The 18291-nt window shown below is 51.0% G+C and overlaps 2 protein-coding genes across 5 annotated transcripts in view; one reads left to right on the top strand and one right to left on the bottom strand.

Annotated features, from left to right (window-relative positions):
• Positions 1 to 5271: 5271 nt before the first annotated feature.
• The window catches only part of RSPH14 (radial spoke head 14 homolog), a 64227-nt gene continuing 51207 nt past the window's right edge, over positions 5272 to 18291 (bottom strand). For all 4 annotated transcript variants that reach the window (XM_081893431.1, XM_081893432.1, XM_081893429.1 and 1 more), the window contains exons 5-7: positions 7337 to 7562; positions 6479 to 6615; positions 5272 to 5571 (exon numbers count right to left, since the gene is read on the bottom strand). In XM_081893431.1, the coding sequence (XP_081749557.1) occupies positions 5333 to 5571; positions 6479 to 6615; positions 7337 to 7562 (602 nt within the window). In that variant the 3' untranslated portion in view covers positions 5272 to 5332. The remainder of the gene's footprint in view (positions 5572 to 6478; positions 6616 to 7336; positions 7563 to 18291) is intronic.
• The window catches only part of GNAZ (G protein subunit alpha z), a 44504-nt gene continuing 42724 nt past the window's right edge, over positions 16512 to 18291 (top strand). Inside the window, exon 1 of the mRNA XM_081893425.1 lies at positions 16512 to 16755. The gene's annotated coding sequence lies outside the window, so the exon portion shown is untranslated. The remainder of the gene's footprint in view (positions 16756 to 18291) is intronic.

Raw genomic sequence — 18291 nt, forward strand, 5'->3', positions numbered from 1 at the left:
CATGGCCCTGGCCCTGGCCCCACCCCCTTCCTGATGAGCGATGGCCCACTGGGGGAGTGTGAGGCCCCCATTGTAAAGTGGGTGGGTTCCTTGAGGGAGTCTGGGGTGTGTTGGAGCTCACTTTGGGGGTGGGGTCCTGGCTCAGACCAAGTTGGGGGGGGCCTCTGCCACTTACCTCAATTTTCTTCCTGAACCAGCTAAGTCCTTCCCACCCCCCTCCACCCATAAAGAGATCCAGCTTCTGCTCAGAATCAGGGTCATGACTGGACTAGAGCAGGGGTAAGCAACCAAAGGCCCGGTGGCTGGATCCGGCCCAATCGCCTTTTCAATCTGGGCCACGGACGGTCCAGGAATCAGTGTGTTTTTTACATGAGTAGAATGTGTGCTTTTATTTAAAATGCACCTCTGGGTTATTTGTGGGGCATAGGAATTTGCTCATATTTTCCCCCAAAATATAGTCCAGCCCACCACATGGTCTGCGGGATGGTGGACCGGCCCACAGCTGAAAAAGGTTGCTGACCCCTGGACTAGAGGTATCATGAGGCATGCTCCCTCTACACACATACTGTGCCGCTTGGGAGGGGTTTCACACCTCCAGGGAACCTGAGGCAAGTTCACAAGACACTGGAGCCTCAGCTCCACAGACCTACAGAAGAATATAAGAAGAGGCTGCTGGATCACACCAATGGGCCTACCTAGTTTAGCATCCTGTTCTCACAGCGGCCAACCAGTTGTCTGTGGGAAACAAGCAAGCAGGATTTGAACACAGGCACAGTCTCACCTCCTGTAAAGGTAAAGGTACCCCTGACCATTAGGTCCAGTCACGGACGACTCTGGGGTTGCGGTGCTCATCTCGCTTTATTGGCCGAGGGAGCCGGTGTACAGCTTCCGGGTCATGTGGCCAGCATGACTAAGCCGCTTCTGGCGAACCAGAGCAGTGCACAGAAACACCGTTTCCCTTCCCGCCGGAGTGGTACCTATTTCTCTACTTGCACTTTGATGTGCTTTCGAACAGCTAGGTGGGCAGGAGCAGGGACCGAGCAATGGGATTTGAACTGCCGACCTTCTGATTGGCAAGCTCTAGGCTCCCCTCCTGTAGCTTCTGGCAATTGGTATCTGGAAGCACTGCTTTCTCCCACTGAAGAGACAGAGCACAACTAGCATCAATATTCCTCTCCTCCATGAATCTGTCTGATCCTTTTTTAAAGCCATCCAAGTTGGTGGCCATTGTTGCCTCTTGTGGGAGCTTCACAGTTTTAACTGTGCACTGCATGAAGAACAACTTTATTTTATCTGTCCTGAACCTAGACTGGGCTGTTTCTGTAATTAAAAACCCCCCAACCCCTTCTCTGAGCTGGCGGAGGTTGGAATCTTGCTCTCAGCTGGTGATTAAGTCCTGGCTACATTAATTAGAGCCGTTATCAGTGCTGACTTCAAGTGATGGAGAGAGGGGAAACAGGTGATTTGTTGATGCAGGCATCTTCTGGCGTCACCCGCAGCAGAGCATAGCTCCAGACCTCCCAGCACCACGCTCCGCGACTGCGGCAAACAGGCCCCGGCTGAGTCCGGCTCATTTTTAGAAACGTCAAAGCTTAATAGCAGGGCGGAGGGGAAGTGCCAGATGGTGACAGGCTAATTGTTGGATTTGCCATATGCAGGAGACAATGCAAAGGTTCCCCTCAATATTTCCGGGTGACTAAGTTGTTTGCAGCTGAATCCTCGGCTATGTTAAGCTGAAACCCACCAGCAATTTCTCATCGAGCTGAAACCTTTTCTCTGCCTTTGGGAAGGGGAGGTTGGAGCAGGATGGGAAGCCATTGCCTAGAGGCATTTTGTCAGGAATGTTGTTGGGTCTGTTCAGGTGATGTCAGAAGGCTCTGGTGGGGCTATAGGACCTGGAACGAAAGGGGGGGCACCAGAGGCACTTTCTGGGGCAGCCTGGAGCTATGGGAGTTTGAGGTGGTGAATGTGGCAAGGTTGAAGTAGTAGTAATAATAATAATAATAATAATAATAATAATAATAATAATAATATAATTTATTTCTACCCTGCCCATCTGGCTGGGTTTCCCCAACCACTCTGGGCAGCTTCCAACAAAGTAGTAAAATACAGTGGTCTGTTAAACATTAAAAGCTTCCCTAAACAGGGCTGCCTTCAGATGTCTTCTAAAAGTCTGGTAGTTGTTTTTCTCTTTGACATCTGGTGGGAAGGCATTCCACAGGGCGGGTGCCACAACCGAGGAGGCCCTCTGCCTGGTTCCCTGTAACTTGGCTTCTCACAGCAAGGGAACTGCCAGAAGGCCCTCGGCCCTGGACCTCAGTGTCCGGGCAGAACAATGGGGGTGGAGACGCTCCTTCAGGTGTTCTGAGGCCACAAACACTTCAGGGTGGGGAGTGCACACAGTCAGAAGCATTCAATGCTAGTCTTACTCTGAGCAGGCCTATTGAAGTAAATGTACGTGATGAACTTAGGTTCATTCATTTCAGTGGGTCTGAGTTGGATTTAGTTGACTTGATCTGACGGTGAGAGTTGTTTGACAGTGGAACGGACTCCCTCAGAAGGTGGTGGTCTCTCCTTCATTGCAAGTTTTTAAGACTAGGTGGCCCTTGGGGTCCCTTTCAACTCTACAACAACAACCCAAGGAAAGAGACTAAAGTAAGCAAGAACCAGAGACGAGGGGAAGTGCTGGTTTCGGAGTGGTGTTTAGAGCGGAGGACAGGCAGGCAGACCTAACACACAAGGCACAGCCCAAGGAAAGCTCTTGCATAAGCTCCACCAAAATGATCCTAGGGTCTTTCCAGGAGTCTTGTACAGAACGTGCTAGTGAACTGTGCCTTATGTTAATGCGTGTGGTCATTTGGTATTTCCAGCTGCCCTGGACAGGAACTATTGAATGCAAAGACTCTGAAGCAGCAACTGGAGGCAGAGACCGCTCCTGGCCCCTTTCCAGAAGACACCCCTTGCTTCTGCCTCGGCACCATCACAGCCCTTGGAATCCACATTGATCAAATTGAGGCATTGCTCCAGAGTTCATCATTGTCAGGAATGGTTCAATTTTCCCCCCTGCTGACAGAGCTTGGGGAATCTTCATCTTTTGTCTCTGTGGCTTGTTCTGTGAGAGCTGGGGAAGGGTGATGACAGCCTTCCCCAACCTGGTGCCCTCCAGATGTTGGACAACTCCCCTCATCCCTTATTGCTGGCCGTCCTGGCTACTGGGGATTCTGGGAGCTGTAGTTCAGCGGCACTTGGAGAGCCTCAGGTTGAAGAAGGCCTTGGGTGGTGGCTGATTTTGAAGCTGTTTCTTCTTCGTAGGGCTATGAGAGGGAAGGGGCCAGTTGACAGGATCAAGGACCGCATTTGTGTCTGCATTCAAAGGGTGGAAGGAAGGAAGTCAGGGCAGGCCTGAGACATTTTGCAGGCTATAGCGAAGAAGTGCTGGCAGCCATGACATGTACAACAGAACTGGCGATGGAATAGTACTTCAGCACTAGTGATGGGATAGCTTTGTGCATGCCATCTGACACATTTAAAAGCTCCTGATTACCCCGAAAGAAGCCATACAGACACATTTAAAAGCTCCTGATTACCCCGAAAGAAGCCTGGGAACTGTAGTTTAAGGCTTATGAGAATTGTAGTTTTCTGAGGGCTAAATTACAGCTCCCAGGATTCTTTGGGGGAAGCCATGTGCTTTAAGTGTACAATGTGCACACAGCCCCATTGGCCAGCTAATTTGGGATGGGGGCAGGATACGCTCTGCCCTTCAACAGAGGGGGCTGCCTGTGGGGCTGAGGAGGAACAGCCTGAGGACATCTGCTGCTGCTGCTGCTGTCTCCCAACACCTGAGGCAACTGCCACCCTTTGCCTATTGGTAGGGCTGGTTCTGGGGGGGAGGAAAGAGGAGAGACGCCTCTCACCGAGCTCTTCTAGGCTTGGAGTCTTTTTTCACAATTGCCCCACAGTACACCATATTATATCCTACAAAAAACACAGCACAATTTCCCCATGGGGCTTCCGCGTGCAATAAAATGACCTGTCTGCCCTCTGCCCCCCCCAGCAGGGGCCTGACACTGGGAGAGCCCTGCTCAGCTGGAGACAGTCAACCCCTGGACTCTGTAGCCCCTACAGAGGGACACAGGTCAGCCTCCCCCTGGTGAACTCCCTTCCGCAGTCCTGTCTTGCCTTCCCAGCTTGCTGGCCTAGCAGCTGCCACTGAGTAGCAACAGGACCCACACCTGAGGCTTGGGGGGCAGGCCTTGTTCCTGAATCTATTCTGCCTGGCTTGCTCTGCAAAGGGTCTCACTCAGCCCACAGGGGCACACATCAGCGGAGAATCTACAAAGGGCAGCCATTTCAGTGGAGGTTGCACAGGAATTGGGCCCTGTGAGTCAGATCTCTTCGTCTCCCTACTGTCCAGAATGGTGCTAAGGGCCCTGGTTTCAGAGTCTGGTCACCAGCTCTGTCTGCTCCCTCAGGGAAGAGTCTTGTGGATTAGATATCGTTACGAAACTTGAGTGCATTTTGTGATTTTACAAGCTATGTGACTCTGTTGCTCAGTTGGAACTTTATACATGGTCTTTCATGAATCGTGATTTTGCTGTTATTTTTATTGGTTATAGTCATGATTTATTGCAATGGCTGAGAGTGAATATCTGCTTAATTATTATTTGCCAATATTTTGAGAGTTCATCTGATTGTGTCATGTGGTATTCCAATGGAGCACCAAAGATCACTTGATTTGATATACACTGTATATTTTTTAGTCATTATTTTTTATCATGACTTATAGTGGTACCTTGGGTTAAGAACTTAATTTGTTCTGCAGGTCCATTCTTAACCTGAAACTGTTCTTAACCTGAAGCACCACTTTAGCTAATGGGGCCTCCCGCTGCTGCCATGTCACTGCTGCACGATTTGTTTTCATCCTGAAGCAAAGTTCGCAACCCAGAGCAACTACTTCCGGGTTAGCGGAGTCTATAACCTGAAGCATCTGTAACCCGAGGTACTATTTCTGGGTTAGTGGAGTCTGTAACCTGAAGCATCTGTAACCTGAAGCATCTGGAGCCCGAGGTACCACTGTACTTGCATTGGATCAGATTGCTAAAGTGTGATCTTTGTTGTGTATTTTGCAGTTTCTGCGGCTTGTAATCTGCCTTGTGTATAACAGTATGGAAAGGTAGCATACAAGTTAAAAGAGAACTGAAACAAAGCTCCTCCTCTAACCCAGCCATGATAGTGCAGCCCACGCATGATGACAAGAGGCAGGCAGGCAGCTGTTGAAGCAGGAACTTTATTGTCAATTGCGTTGCTCTCCAAGGTTCCGCCAGCCCGTTCCCTACGGCTTCCACTCAATGACTTCCACCGCAATCTGTGCCGCCCTCCTCACAGCTGGACTGGAATCGCTCAGCCTCTTCCGAAATTCGGCCACGTGAGCCAGCAAGATCTTCCGGCCCTCCGGGGCCTCTGACAACATGGTCAGGGCCTTGATGGAGTAAAGGCGGACTTTGCTCCTCTCGTCGTGAATCAGGGGCAGCAGCGTGTCGATGGCGTCCGCATTGATGGCTGCGTATTTCCCTGAGTGTGACAGAAGGAAGGCCCTGTGAGATGCTAAAAGGAGAAGCCCTGCAGCAGCTGCTGGGGGTGGGTGGGGGTGTTTAAAGTTGGCCCCTGCCGAGCCCAGCCTCCTGGGCTTCCCGTGTCAGCCATCCAGGTGCCTCTTCTGGGAGGTCACAAGTGCCACAGTAGCCTTCTCCCCATTTGTACTCCTTGGCATCCTGCCTCTGAGAGTGGAGGGAAGACATACCAGAGCGGGCTGCTTGTGTGAAGGCTGAGTGGCTTTTTCTGCAGCCCTTGGCAGGTCACACGTTAAGATTACAACTAGCAATGCAATATGTGAGTGGCTGGAATTGGCCGGACCTTTGGCTATGCAGGTGTTTCTTGCCATCTGTACAACATGGGGATGGCCTCCACCACAGCTCGGAAGCCACAGAAGCTCTAGGCAGCCAGTGTGCTAGATGTTGCCCTGGCAGCAACCTGGAGCCTGCTGCTCAAGTTGTGTATCAGCCACATGAGACAACAGGATTCCCCTCAGCTGACCCGACAGCTCTACACTTGGGGAGACCAGCCTTGTCCAAGCTGGTGCTCTGGAGAGGTTGCTAGACTCCAAATCACAGAAGCCCCAGAAACCAGCACAGCCAGTGAGACAATGGGAGGGAGAAGCAAATGGAGGACAGCAAGTTGTGGGGAGGCAGGGTCTAGCTAAAGCCTTAGAAAATGGCCAAAATGTTTCCAGGGACCCCATGGCTTCCTCTCAAAGCCTGGCTACATGCCCAGCTGCACTGCCCGTCTTTCTCTCTTGTGCCACTGGCCTTGCCTTCTAACTTTCTGCTTTCCACAACTCAGCTGCCCCTCTTCCCCTCCCCTCTTCTCCTCAAAAGGGGTTGGGAATCCAGAAGGGCCAGCCTGCCAGCTGCTCCCCTACCTTGGGTAGTGATGGCTGAATTCATCAGTGCCCCGGCAGCGTTGGCTCGGACCTCGGCGTCTTCATCTTCCAGAAGCATGACGAGGTCTGGGAAAACATCTTCCTCAAAGACCATGTTCTTCCCTTCCAGGGGGACACTGAGGGGAGCAAAGGGTGGGGATCAGCCAAAGAAACTCTAAAGCCCCTCTGTGGGTCTGACGTGTGTATGTGTGTGCACACACGCTAAGAGCTGGTTGTCCTCTGGCCAACACGGGGGACCTGAGCTGTCCATAGCTGTCAACGTTTCCCTTTATTAAAGGGAAATTCCCTTGTTCCGAATAGGATTCCTCGCAAGAAAAGGGAAAAGTTGACAGCTATGGAGTTGTCCCTTATGTAAGAAAACAACCTCTGTCTTGGGACATTCTGACATTTGCAAAACGTAGGGCTACAGAAACAAAAAGGCCTTGTTGACCCATAACACTAAACCATGGCTTAGTGCTACATGTGAATCCTGCCCACAGATCTGCATCAATTTGTGATTTCTTTTTTTAAAAAAAGACATGAAAATTTGTCAGCGTTTCAGAGCATGTGTCTCCTAAGACACACAACCTGGCAAGCAATTCCCTCCAACAGACCACAAAAATCTGGAGAAATTGTGTCTTGAAGGATCTTGGATTGTGTATCATTTTGGAACGGAAATTTGCGTTCAAGCGCTGTACTTTTTTGCCTTTTGTATTTTATCAGTTTTGTATTTTTCCCTGTCAGCCGCCTTGAGTGCAATATGAAAAAGGTGCGATATGAATAAACATGACAATAACAATGATAACTGAAATGGGGACTGGATTTCTCCTCCTCCCCTGGTGAGTCTCCCGCCCTCACCTGATGGCCATCAAGGCCTGAGCTGCCCTGCTCCTGATGTTCACCCCTGAATGGCTGAGCAGCTCCTTCAGGATGCGGACGGCTCCTGTGGCCAGGGCCTCAAAGGCCTCCACCCGCAGGCAGCCTGTCAGTGTCTCCAAGATCAGCTCCTGGATATCCTCCAGCTCCGTCTTCAGCTTGAAGACCAGCGAGGGAACCAAGCCGCTCTCCACAATCCCGGTGGCTCCTGCAAGAGGAGGGAACATAAGGAGGATCTGTGGTGGTGCCCCAAAAGCCCACGGCCTAGCCGAGCCCTCCCAGCCATGAGGATTGCCATGGCAAAACAGGAGGCAGCCGAGGAGAGAACAGGCTGTCTGCGAGGAGCCACTGGCAAACAAGCCTCAGCTGCCTGGTGACTGTTGCTAGGAGACAAGCAGCTCCATCGAAAGTGATTCACATGTGCAGTTGGGTGATGCGGAAGTTCGGCATACAAGGAGAACAGAAGGAGCTTCCCCAACTTGTGCCCTCCGGGTACTTGGGACTACAACACCCATCAGCCCCAGCATCATAGGGCCGCACTGGCAAGAGCTGATGGGAGTTGTGGTCCCAAGTTGTTGTTGGTGTTTCTTCAAAGCAACCTTTCCTTTCTGAGAAGAAGAAGAGAATTTGGATTTGATATCCCACTTCATCACTACCCAAAGGAGTCTCAAAGCGGCTAACATTCTCCTTTCCCTTCCTCCCCCACAACAAACACTCTGGGAGGTGAGTGAGGCTGAGAGACTTCAGAGAAGTGTGACTAGCCCAAGGTCACCCAGCAGCTGCATATGGAGGAGCGGAGACGCGAACCCGGTTCCCCAGATTATGAGTCTACCGCTCTTAACCACTACACCACACTGGCTCTACAACACCACAGCTTAGGGTCCTTCTCCTTCTCCTTCATGGGGGCATATATGGGGTTTCCAAGGAAACACTTCTTTAGAAAGTAGAGCACAGAATCATCATCACCATCATTGTGGGGACCACGGTGCACACAGAGGGGATGTTAATTCATCCCTTCCTAGACATGACCTTGACAAAATCCCCCCCCCCCACTGTACTGGTATCAGCCTTACCCCGTTCCCCACAAAACGTCTTCCCTTCCAGTGCTGTAGTGGCTTTGATGACGCAAAGCGACTTCTCCTCCAGGCTCCACTGCAATTTCATTGATGAAAAAGTGGAGTAATTTTCCACGGTGACTTTCTGGAAGATTATCAGTCGGCATTGTACCTGCCTGAGGGATAGCCAAGCAGGTGTTGTGTGGGGCTGTGCCATGGCAACAGGTTTGGGAGCATGAAATCTCTCCTCAGAGCCAAACAAACTTGAACTCATTGAAAAGCCTCTTGACTAGCCCCACACATCTCTCGACTGCAGCATCACACGCGGTTCCTGTGCTACTGAGCAACTTGAGGACTAGGTGTCTCAAGAGCAACACCTTCACCAGCAGCAGCTGAAATCAGAGTGTGTGTGGTCTTAGGAGGCCAGAGTCCAGAAGGCCTCCCTCTTGAGCATTCCAGCTGCTGGAAGTAACACAGGTCTCTGGCTCAACCCTTGGTCTTGATCTTGGCCTGTTGATTGACCACACTTGTGAAGCATGTCTTGGGCTGCAGCTGATTGCTTGTGCTCCCTCTTGGTTGTTTGGGGCACTGCTGTACCCTCATCCCAGCTCTCCTTGGTGAGGATATGAAGTAGGAGGCTCAGACCGCCCCCAGGACTGGCATCCCAGCCCCTAAGGGCATCTGCTGGAGCTTGACAGAGGCTGAAGGTAAGCAGAGTCCCTGTAAATTCCCTTAGGAATGTAAAACGAGCCTGATGGGTCAGGCTAATGGCCCATCCAGTCTAGCATCCTGTTCGCCAACTAGATGCCCCCAAAGGGAATCCCACAAGCAGGACCTGAGCATAAGAGCAACTCTCCCCTCATGTGGGAGAGTCAACCCCACATTGCATTGGACTGTTCTTGTTTTGAAAAGGGAGATGTGTGCTGCATGCCTGCCTCTCTTGGAGCCCTAGTCAAACCTGCTAGAGGTCCTGTGGCTGTGGTGTCTATGACAGGCAAAGGCAAATGCAGCCCTCCAGATGTTTTGGGAATACAACTCCCATGATCCCTTAGCTAACAGGACCAGTGGTCAAGGTTGATGGGAACTGTAGTCCCAAAACATCTGGAGAGCTGAGTTTGCCTATGCCTGGTCTATGAGGAGCCTGGGCAGAATTCAGGGAGGACCAGGTTAGGATCTCTGAAGCTCTCTAGAATGAGGCAAGGCAGAAATGGAGAAATGACTCCAGGGTGGCCTTGGGCTGAATGGATCTAGCGTCCAAGTTTGGTGGGGAAGGCGTTAAATGAACCTTTTTCTGTTTGCTTGCTTGAAACATTCTCCTGGCTTGGAAAGGCAGGTGTTGGAGCAGAGAGAGCCAATGTGTTGCCCTCACTGGAAGTTCATAGAATCATAGAATTGCAGAGATGTAAAGGATGACGAGGGTCGTCTAGTCCAGTTCCCTGCAATGCAGGAATCTTTTGCCCAACGTGGGGCTTGAACCCACGACCCTGAAATTAAGAGTCTCGCGCTCTACCAAGTGAGCTATTTGTCTCAACTCCTAGCAGCCCTAGCTGCCAGCCTGCCTAATGGTCAAGGATAATGGGAGTTGTAGTCCAGCAAATCTGCAGGACACCATCTGGAGGGCTACCCCTGGATTGGGATAAATAAGATTTACAAGAGTAATCGGCCGGAATAAGCATCAATGTTTTAAATATGACAAGAATTAAGGAAAGGAGGTCTGGTTATATTTCAAACTGCACTAAGGGAGAAAAAGTGCAGACATAATTTTAAAATGCCCTGCTCAGAGCTTCATGTACCAAAAAAAAAAAAAAAAAAAGGTCCATGCTGGTCTTTCTATATATAACTAACCTAGTTCTGCAGTTGATTTTAAAGAGAGCTAGCTGGAAGATGAATGGAACCTGACTACTGTAAAGCTTGCCATGAAAGGTGAAAAATTAGGGGGGAAGCAGGTTTTCCATTGAGTTTGTGTCTCGATCTCTGCATGTGCGCGGAAAAACCAGGTTATGGTACAATCATCACTGAAATGCTCCCTCAAGCAGGGCAATTTTTGAGACAACTTTTTTTTTGAGACAACAATTTTTGAGACAACAATTTTTGAAGAAAAAAAAACAATTTTTGAGACAATTTTTTTGAGTTTTTAAGACAACTTTGCAAGGGAATGCATCTGCATTTGGGAACAACTACCATTTTTCAAACTTTTTTCTTCCCCAAACCAAGACACAAAGGGTATAGGGCAGCACATAAATTTAATAAATAATCATAATCATAATTTTCTACCCTATGTGAATTTGCAACCAATGTTATATTGGATTAATGACCATCACTTCCCCAAAGAATCCAGGGAGTTGTAGTTTATTGAGGGTGCTGAGAATGTTCTGCGGAAGAATATGCCAATGGGGAAATGATTATTTAACCCATATAAATCTTAAGAAGCAGAGACATCACCTTGCCAACAAAGGTCCATATAGTTAAAGCTATGGTTTTCCCAGTGGTGATGTGTGGAAGTGAGAGCTGGACCATAAAGAAGGTTGATCGCTGAAGAATGGATGCTTTTGAATTATGATGCTGGAGGAGACTCTTGAGAGTCCCATGGACTGCAAGAAGATCAAACCTCTCCATTCTGAAGGAAATCAGCCCTGAGTGCTCACTGGAAGGACAGATCCTGAAGCTGAGGCTCCAATACTTTGGCCACCTCATGAGAAGAGAAGACTCCCTGGAAAAGACCCTGATGTTGGGAAAGATGGAGGGCACAAGGAGAAGGGGACGACAGAGGACGAGATGGTTGGACAGTGTTCTCGAAGCTACAAACATGAGTCTGACCAAACTGCGGGAGGCAGTGGAAGACAGGAGTGCCTGGTGTGCTCTGGTCCAGGGGGTCACGAAGAGTCGGACACGACTAAACGACTAAACAACAACAGCAAAATCTATACTGTAGGGTTGCCCCTTAAGATTTACAAAAGGCATGGACCCACCTCTAGACAACAAATGGCAAGTTGCTAGCTAAAGGGCTTCCTGTGGGTGGAGTCAGGTTTCTAATTTTGTCTTGCTCTGTTGCTTGCTCTTACGTGGTGCTAATGTGAATTGAACATGTATCTGGCCCTGGGGCAATTTTAAAATTAACGTTCTGGAATCTGAGCAGTCCCAGAGTTGTAAGGTCTGAGTTCAAGCCACCTGGCACTGGAGGAATGTATGGGTGTGCCAGTTATATGACTTCAGCTTGCAGCGGAAGGAAAAGAATGTGATGCACACCCAGTCGGAAACCATCAAAACTGAGGGCTTCAGTTGAATAACACAGGTGGTCAGCATCTCCTGTGTTCGTTTGTTTAAAAGAAGAAACAAGCACTTAGCAGCTGAAGATTGGAGCAGGTAGGACTAGATGGCACCGTTTTAAGTGGCATTGGGAGTGGGATAAAGGAAGGGAACTGATTCTCCGGCACCGTTTCTAAGAGCTAACTCCCACTCACTGCTATTAGTTTTGCAGGGAAAGTGTGTGGGTGCCTGTATGGTTCCTGTGTGTCTCCCCCAAAGAACTAATAGTACTGATGGGGTGGGGGTGGGGACACACGACTTAGATTGGGGAGTGTCAATTCTCTCTTCCCCAGTGTTACTCCCTGGTCTTCGAATCAGATGAGCAGGGCTGCTGCGGGTCTGGTGATGCCTAGTTTGGCCCCTAAATACTTGAGAACTGTGCTTTGGCACAAATGACTTGCCTGTTCCTGGACTGTATTCTGCCATTTGTGGCTCAGGAGGAATGGCCTTTACTGGGGCACCATTTGGATAAGGCCCTTTTCTTGGGGTGGAACCTCAACTTGGGAACTCTCTCCTCCTGGAAGCAGGGATGGCTTCAACATTAAAAGAAAATGACGGCTGGGAATCCAAGGACTAGGAATGTGGTGGGGTGGCCACTCCAGGGTGAGGGCACAGCTAGGACACCCCGATTCTCTTTTCTACCCCTGCAGCAGTGGAAATGCGGCCGACACCAAGTGCAGAAGGTGGGCTGTGCTTGAGTTTCAAATGCTCCCCAGTGTGGGAATGTGGCCGATGGGCTCCAAAGGCCTCAGCTGCACAAAGGTGCCTGGGCGGACAGGCAGGCGCATGCTAGTCTCCCCTGTGAAAACGCAATGAAGAAAAACCTTTGCGCCTGCATCTTCCACCCGCATTGCATGCCTCCTGGTCTCTCCACTGTTATTCTTGTAGCCAAAAAAAATCAGCTTTCACATGAGTGGATGAACAGCATGTTGATAAACAAACACACTGACAAGGAGTGCAGGGTTCCTATCTGCTGCTCTACAAAGGAAAAGGCGTTGCCATGGAAACTGTCTTAGCGCTTTACTTCTCAGCAAATGCCCCCCCAAACCACATATTGACCACAGCCCGGGTAGGAATCATTATGCCGGGTCCCGTGTTTCCGGCAGTCCCTTTTAGCCACGGACCTTTTTGTCAGGTGACCCTCGGGACCTGCCTTTGTAAGGAGAGGCACTTCTGGTGCACTGGCAGGTGGGGAGGGATGTCACCGTCTTTTTGCTGCTCTGGAACTCCAGAGGGTGAAGTGAAAAGGGCAGAAGGCCTGATGCTGGCAGGAGGAGAGCAAGAAATGATGTATGGCGCTGGCAAATGTTCTTGCTGGGCTGAGAAGGATGGAGGAAGAGGCCAGAGAAGGGAATCAGGCAGGAGGAAGAAGAAGAGGAGTTTAGATTTGATATCCCACTAAGGTGTCTCAAAGCGGCTAACAATCTCCTTTCCTTTCCTCCCCCACAACAAACACTCTGGGAGGTGAGTGAGGCTGAGAGACTTCAGAGAAGTGTGACTGGCCCAAGGTCACCCAGTAGCTGCATGTGGAGGAGCGGGGAAGCGAACCCGGTTCACCAGATTACAAGACTACCGCTCTTAACCACTATACCACACTGGAAAGGAAGTGGGCACAGGGTCCATGTACAAGGTGCCAGGGAGACCCTGGCACAAATCCTGTTGGGCCAGGGTTTGCCCTTGCAATACATTTGAGGGAATGGGTAAGTTCAGCCCTGCCTCTGCATCCTTAAATTGTCATGACAAACAGCACCTAGATGAGAAAGGGCAACAAAAAAATGAGGCTTGTGAGATTGTTCGGTTTAGAACAAAAATAGTAAAGATGATAAAATGATGAATGGCAAATTGCTAAAAGAACACAGAGAGGTTGCCAGGCTAATAACCACTTGAGATTAGTCAGAGATACATATGCCACACTTGGAAGAGGAGGCATGGTGACAAATGAACAACAACCAGATTGAGGACGAAGCATCCCTAAACCTCAGCTTTGGAGGAATAAGAAGACAGTGATGCCCTAATAGTATACCTATAATGTGGACTTGGCTGGGCAGCATCACAGCCACCCCAAAATTTAGCTTTCTCTCTTGAGTATTTCATATCCACCTTCTCAGCCCATTGTATTCCAAACGCTCCAAGTTATTGCATCTTTGTTATAATTTTTAAAGGGGGAAACTCTTGATTCAAATGTATATTCATATAACAAACACACAGAATCATTGATTTCTAGAGTTGGAAGGGACCCTGAGGATCATCTAGTCCAGAAATATGCAGCTGTCGCATATGGGGAAGCACACCATTGCACACTGAACTAACCTAAGAAGAGCCTGGCTGCTGCTGGATCATACTGAAAGGGGGCTGATCCAGACCACCATCCCACTTCCCATCCTGATCCCCCAGTGGGGACAGGGTGCCACAGCCCCTTTTCTTCTGCTGCTATCCAGAGCCTGGTGTTTGGGGACGTGCTGCCTCTGAACCAGGAGGCAGCTTACAGCCATGGCCTTTATCCTCAATGATTTTTTCTAACTCCCTTTTAAAGCTGTTCAGTCTTATGGACATCACCATGTCTTGTGATAGCAAAATTCCATAGCTTAAATTGCGTGATGATGCGCTTCTTTTTGTCTGCTGTGAATGTCCTGCCATCAGATCCCACCAGTGTTTATGTGAACTTAGGGGGGTTGTGCTCCCAAAATGCATTGTTTTCCACCAACACTAATTCTCCCAGTTCAGAGAATGTGTGCGTAAACAGAGGCACCAAAAAGAAAATACGATCAATTGCCCCTCAGAGAGTAGAGCATTCCTTAAACATGGTCCAACTGTAGAGAAGCCCCTCCAGCTCAGTCACACTTGTGATTGCCCAGCAGGCGGAAACTTTTCCTTACTAGCTGACTACTGATGGAATGGAGTCATTTTGGTGTCATGGCCTTGGGAGCTGATTTCCCAATTTTAGTGAGTTTCTTGGCTGCTTTCCTATGCGGCCATTGTTGCCATTGCAGTCCCTGATGGGTGGGCTGTGGTACGATTTGCAGGAATGCTGTTTTTCTGGCATTTTTGCATGTTGGGCATTATCCTTCCCGGACTGGGTGCTCTGAGGCAACCACAGTGCACCCACCAGAATTGGCCTCATGCTGGCCACATGACCTGGAAGCTGTACGCCAGCTCCCTTGGCCAATAAAGCGAGATGAGTGCTGCAACCCCAGAGTTGGCCACGACTGGACCTAATGGTCAGGGGTCCCCTTTACCTTTACCTTTACGAGAAGTTTGCTTGGCCCATCTTCCATTGAAATACTTAACATGTCAATACATAAACAACTGGCAGCTGTAAAGAGTTATTCCAAAGTAATATCAGACAATATTTCCGTACTCCTAAACATTTCATTGTCGTTCCAATTACAATATGGTGCCTATGTTTCATTTATAATTAAGGCACAGTGATTGTGGCAGCCATCTTGGATTTTTAAATTTCCATTTTCTCAGCAACCCAGAGGCATAAGCTGCTGGTTTATACACCAAGGCATGCATCATTTAACGCTCTACGAACCTGATTTTGCACTGTTGCCTCAACTAGGTTTCAGTTGGCTGCTCGTTTTCAACTGAAGCTTCTAAATCCTTTGGGATAAGCATTAATAAGCCTAACATTAGCTTGTCATTAAAATTTCATCAAAGTGGTTGAAGGGTAGGGTTGCAAGAGCAAGTTTATGCTGGTAATCGGCAGCACTAGATGAGTTTTTAAGACGTCACTTTTAGACAGACTCCATGGCTCACTGGCAGAGCATCCCACCTTGACTTCCACCTTTAGTTTTAGAATCAAAGCAAAAGCGTCTTGTTCGTTTTTTATTATGGATTTTGTGTTCTCGTGTTGTTTTTATATGTTGTGAATTTTGGATGAAGGGGCAGGAAACAAATTTAATAAACAACAACAAGAAGAAGTGTACCCCAAGAACCAGGAAGATATGGATCCAGCAGACTGAAAAAAATTCCCCTGAAACAACCCCCAAAATTGGGAAATCTCTCTTGTTGCATCTTATACCCCTTGGCCACTACTATTCTCAGTCCAACCTACCTTACAGGACTGTTGTTAGGGGGAAATAGGGCAACCATTGCACAGGTTGAGCTGAGGGCATTGGGGGCATGGTGCCAGAATGGGCTTACTGGTTGTAGGTTAAAGAGGATCCCTAAGAAGTCATACCTCGCCAGTAAGCCATCTGGCTACAAAACTGGGTTAGACACAGGGATTAAGGACAATCTGCAAAGGAGCCCTTTGCCCTGACGGGCAGTTGCTGCTCTGCTCATCTTGTCCTCGAGGTCAAGCTTCCACGATGGGGACTCTGCGGTCAGCTGCCCCAGGGAAGCCAGGCTCCCAGGAAACTGCGCCCCGATCCCACCCCAGGGAAGTCAGGGAGGCCAACCGAGCCATTGCACCCAGTCGCGGCGGGGTTGCTTGGCGCCTATGACCCGGGCGAGGTGCCCCTTAGGGCCAAGGGGGAGACCCATGGAGGCGGGCGGGGCCGCTGGGGGGGGGGGCTTGGCGGCTGGGAGAAGCGTGCCGTGCTCGGGGGCCTTTGAGCGAGCGGGCCCCGTCCAGCCTCGCCGGGCCCCCACGTGGCAGCCCCGCTGCCTGGGCGCGCGAGTCTCCTGCGCGCACGGCGGCGCCGGCGCCGGCGCGCTCCGCCATTGGCGAGGGCGCGCGCCAATCCGGGCGTCGGCCGGCCAATCGGGGCGCGCGGAGCCTCTGCGGCGCGCCAGCCCCTCCTGCGCCCGAGGCTCCCGAGCGTGGTGTGCTGTGGCGCGCGGCTGCGGGGAGCCACCGAGCAGCCCCAGCGCCCGGCCCGCCCCGCGCCTGCTCCAGCTCCTCCTGCGGCACCGGTGGTAGCAGCAGCAGCAGCAGCAGCCAGACGAAGGCGAGGCACGCATCCCGCGCCGGTGCCCGTCCCGCGGGGAGGATGGGAGCCCTGGCGCTGACGAAGCCCGGCGGCGGCGGCAGCAGCAGCAGCAGCCGCGGAGAAGGAGGCGGCTGCCTGCCCCGCCTCTGGCGCCTGTGAAGAGGTAGGTGCTGCTTGGCCGCGCTCCCGCCGGGGAACTAGGTCAGGGCGAAGCCGCGGCGAGGGCTGGACGGCCCGGCTGCTGGGGACGGGGATCCCCGCCAGAGATGCCCTTTGCGCCGGAGCCGGGGTGGGGGTGGGCTAGGCTACCGCCGGGCTCTTGGCTTCCGCGTGGCCAAAGCGACGCCAACGCCTCCCGCGAGGCTCGGCCTCCGCAGCCCGGCAGGGCGGGGAAGGGGGCGCCTTGGGCAGGAAGGCAAGACGTCGGCTGCCCGCTTTCCCGGGCAGGCTCGGCCTTCGCGCAAGCGGGATGGACAGCTCCTCTCGGGCAGGCGATTTGCGGGCGGGAGGCCTTTTGCGGGAGGAAGGCGCCCGCGGTTGCACCTGAGCGGGGAAGCCTCCCTGGCGACCGGGCTGGTCCCCGCTGCTGCTGCTGCTCAGTTTGCGCGCGTCCTCCCGCCCTGCGTGCGCCAGACAGCGCTTGACCTCCCGATTTCATGCTGTGCCATTGAGCACCCCCCACGCCCTCTCCACGAGGATCGTTTGCTTGGGTGCCAGGGAGAGAGACATGCCTGCATCCTCCTCTTGGGCCGGGCACCAGAGGCGGGTCGCCACACCCTCCGGGGGACTGTCTGGATCGATTTTGCTGCAAAGCATGGAAGCGGATCAGGCCAGCGGGGCCCAGCGACGTGAGGGTTGTGGATTTCACATCACCGAAGCTGACACACCTTTTGACGTTTTGGGCAGGTGGTGCTTGACTGGGCTTAGGGATGCATGATTCTTCTCGCCTGCCGTGTGCTGGCTGGGGTCTGTCTCCATCCCCTCTCCAGTTGGTGCTTGCGGCTGGATGGGATTCAGACTTGCTGTGGCAGGAGATTGTATGCCACCGGCATGGCTGTCGCCTGATTGGGTTGGGAACTGGTCCACTGAAAATGGAAGGAGTCCTGCCCTTGGATGGAGGACACTTTGAGAGCAGAGGCCCAGAGAGGTGGCATGGGAGGGGGGTGTGGTTCTCAGGGAAGGGCCAGCACCTGGGCTGAGTAGACAGGAAAGGATGAGAGGGGCCTTCTTGGCAAGATGGTCTCAGATGTAGGATTCTCTTCTCCTGCTGACTTACTGCCTCAGTAAGTCTATCTGCTTGCACATCAGATCATTTTAGAGAAGCCCTCCAAAAACAAGCAAATCATTGCATAGGACATGAAGAATTTTGCAAGAGAAGACCTGTTTTTGGTGTTCTGTGATGTTCATCTTCGGGTAGTTGACATAAGTCAAGCGGTTTAAGGCTGGCCTCTAATGGTGAAGGCATCTGTCTTTTGGCCTTCCAGGAGTAGGGTACCCTCCTTCCATGGTACCCTCCCTTCCAAAAATCGAAAAATAATTGGTCCAGAGGTGCTTCAGGTCTGAAATAATTGGGTATGGTGGCACTTTTTTTTTAGTTATGTTTACATTTATTTATTTAATACATTTCTATATTGCCCTTCATCAAAGAATCACAGGGTAGTTTACAATGTAAAAACACAAAAATACATAATGCAATGAC

Source organism: Podarcis melisellensis (assembly GCF_964234715.1).
Source record: "Podarcis melisellensis genome assembly, chromosome: 16".
Classification (NCBI taxonomy): domain Eukaryota; kingdom Metazoa; phylum Chordata; class Lepidosauria; order Squamata; family Lacertidae; genus Podarcis; species Podarcis melisellensis.